The sequence below is a fragment of the Neopelma chrysocephalum genome, unplaced genomic scaffold (genome assembly GCF_003984885.1).
Source record: "Neopelma chrysocephalum unplaced genomic scaffold, ASM398488v2 Primary Assembly neopelma1_96820, whole genome shotgun sequence".
Lineage (NCBI taxonomy): Eukaryota > Metazoa > Chordata > Aves > Passeriformes > Pipridae > Neopelma > Neopelma chrysocephalum.
In genome coordinates this window covers 3,273-6,292 of record NW_020925464.1, presented here as the reverse complement: position 1 = coordinate 6,292, position 3,020 = coordinate 3,273, and the positions used below count along the sequence as shown (strand labels likewise).

Below are 3,020 nucleotides of genomic sequence, written 5' to 3'. Positions count from 1 at the left end.
TTCCATCTACCCACTGATCCACAGGGCAGGGCAGAGCAGTTCCAGGCTGACCCTAAGTGAGACATCCCGTACCCATGACGACACAGACTGCGTGACACGATTAAGGGACAAACCTCGCTTGGACAAGATTTGATTGTAAGAATGGAGATGCTGAGGAACACCGTGACCTACGGCACTATTGTGATAACGTGACTGGGCTCAAAGCATCCTGACAAATAAAGACACTAACGAGATGACCGGTCATAAGAAGGGTCCATCAAAACCCTGAAGATGGATCCGCGACGTCGCCGCGTTCAGAAGCTAAGAATGGAATGATGTGGAAAAGGAGTCCTCCTGCTTTAGGATGGATGGCTGCGGAGCACCGCTGATGATACGGCCTGGAATGAGGCCTTAAAAGAGGTCTGACTGAAAAAGTCAGAGATGGGATTCCAAAGAAGGCCTGAACCTGCAAATGAAGTGACTGACAACTTCGGTACTCAGCTACGCAGAGAAGACCTTCAAGAACCTAAGGATGGTGCCTGATGCTTCCCATAAGCCCCTCGAGGGCAAGATGCAAAAACCCTAAGGACACAAAACACGGACAAGACAAAGGACGTGACACAGACTGGAACTGCTCTGCCCTGCACATGTGAATCCAATGATACAAAGTAAGCCCTTCCTTTGATGTGTCCAAATAACCTGCTATAGGATACCCATTGAATCATATTAATTTCAAAAATCCCTCCATGCGATGCACATGCTTGGACCGACTCCCCACCCCTCTCTGGGTCGTTGCCCTGCACTTATCTTTCCGAGAGCTGGGGATGTGAATCCATCTCTGATGCAAAGGAGGGGCACCTGGGCTGGCTCAGAGGTTCCTGTCATCATGAGATCACTCAGAGTCAACTACGAGAAAGAAAACCATACACAATGTCTGAGTAGTGTGGCACGTGGCCCCAGCCCCAAAGATCCCTCTACTCACTGTCACTGAGGCAGGTCCTCGGGTCACTGGCTCTGACTGGAGTCACACGCTGTGGCTGTCATCTTCCGGGATACCTGAGGGAGGGAGAGACAAAATTAGAGGGCATTTCTGAAGCTGCAGTGGATCCCTGCTCCTCCTGCTGCCTCCCTGACTCACCTCCAATGCTCATCTGCTCCCAAAGGTTAGCCGGATGGCACCTGCAACCAAAAAAGCTCAGTGCTTGGATGCTGATCCTTTTATTACTCAGAGATTACCTACAAGGACAGCTCAAGAGGACCGAACCGTGCCCGTCACCTCATTGTGAGTTGGCTTCGGCCCTGTGAGGCTGCGTACATCTCCTGCAAAAAAACCCAGAGGCAAATGCCAGTACTGAGATCCTGTCCAAGAGTGTGCTGCTCCTGTGGCAGTTTCTGTCTGACACCCCTTGACCGTGACCTCTTACAGGCAGGGTCCCCGTCACGTTGGACTGCACGTTACAAGTCGGTGCACTGCCTGTAAAACAAAAAGCCAAGTATGTACACAGATTCACCAAAAGTACACCACCTGCAAATCAGCATCTAGCTTTGTCCTGCAGTCACTGCTCACCTTGCTCACCGGGCTCACCTTCCCTCTGGTGCCTATTGTCTACTGGGCTGGGGGCTCCACATCTTAAAAAAAAACCAACTAAACCACAATACCATCCAAATGATCAAGTAAACCTAGGCCCAAAAGTCATGTCTTGGCTCTGACCTCACATGACAACCCACCTGCTCACTGTGCTCCTCCAGCCTCTTCTGTTTATCTCTGCTTTACATCCGGTCCCTCTGACGCTGCAAAGAAATGAGTTACCAAAGTCAGCCATACAGACAGGGGGACCTTAAGTGCTGCCCAATTATCACTTCTCTTTAGACAAACTGTCTGGGGTCCAAAGACAACCTGCACAAACAAGAACTGACCTAACTTTAAGGCCCTGCTGTACCGCTCCCATCAAGTAAACGTGGAGCCAAAAGCCACATCTTTGTGCTGACATCAGGTGATGACCCACCTTCTCGCTCTGCTCCTCTGGCCTCTGTTCTGTTCAGCTCTACTTTACACCCTGTCCCTCTGGCATGGTAAAGAAACCCTAACCAAAGTCACCCAGATAGATGGGGACAGCTGAAAGAGTCTCCCTTCTCTTCAGGCAAACCACCCAGGGTCACTGCCTGCAGCCAAAGACTGCAGCTGCAGTCGCACCAAATATCTGGGTGAACGAGAGGAAAACTTAAGTGGCACATCTGAAAAGTCAGTGGGTGCCTTCACAGACATTTAGGGGGCTCTTCCCGGACACTGCTTTTCACCCATACTGCCTTCAAAACACCCCTGGCAATTCCTAAGATGGCACCTGAGCCCTCACTCCATCTCTGGGCTGTAACACCCCACTGACTACTTGGAAACCTGGCTGTCTGTGGCCATCTTCAACACAGAGTAGCTTCACCTGGGGACCGGATAATTCTTGTGAAAAAATGCCAAGCTGCAGCTGAGATGATCAGGAGATCCCAAAAGATGCAAGGCTCCTAAGGAAAAGAAAAAAAGATAAGTTACAAAAGCACCTTACCAACACAGCACACAAAATTATTAAATTTAAAACCCCTGCATTTGAGTGTAATCCTCTTCAGTGCCATATCCAGCTCTGCTTCTTTGGATGCCAAAGCTGATGCTTCAATAAAGCAGGAATAGCTCGAGAAATCCCATCCAATGAAAGAAAGGGGGAGCTCTTATCCCATTGAAGCCCGGCTGCTGAATGAGCTCACTGGCTCTGACCGGAGTCACACGTTCACCTTGCTCACCGGTACTCACCCGGATCACCTCCCCTCCGGTGCCTAGAGCCTCCTGGGCCGAGGGCTCTGCATCTGAAAACAAAGAAAAAACAAACCAAAACAAGAACATCCTTAACACATCAAGTAACCGTGGGGCCAAAAGCCACAGCTTTGTGCTGACGTCAGGTGATTACTCACCTTCTCGCTTAATTTTGCCGATTAATTTTGCCGATTAATTTTGCCGATTAACTTTGCCGATTAATTTTGCCGATTAACTTTGCCGA

General features: G+C 49.7%; 1 protein-coding gene and 1 long non-coding RNA gene across 3 annotated transcripts in view; one reads left to right on the top strand and one right to left on the bottom strand.

The window, feature by feature from the left end:
• Positions 1-569: 569 nt before the first annotated feature.
• LOC113981940 lies at positions 570-1,601 on the bottom strand. 2 transcript variants are annotated; one of them, XR_003538580.1, is made up of 4 exons: positions 1,547-1,601; positions 1,397-1,453; positions 1,256-1,299; positions 570-1,158 (listed from the first exon to the last, which is right to left on the bottom strand). It is a non-coding gene; the product is annotated as an uncharacterized LOC113981940 (long non-coding RNA). The 2 variants fall into 2 exon arrangements; XR_003538579.1 differs by having other exon boundaries at positions 570-1,299.
• Positions 1,602-2,674: 1,073 nt separating this feature from the next.
• The window catches only part of LOC113981939 (histone-lysine N-methyltransferase SETD1A-like), a 2,431-nt gene continuing 2,085 nt past the window's right edge, over positions 2,675-3,020 (top strand). The window contains exon 1 of the mRNA XM_027709662.1: positions 2,675-2,768. Coding sequence (XP_027565463.1) covers positions 2,675-2,768 — 94 coding nt within the window. The remainder of the gene's footprint in view (positions 2,769-3,020) is intronic.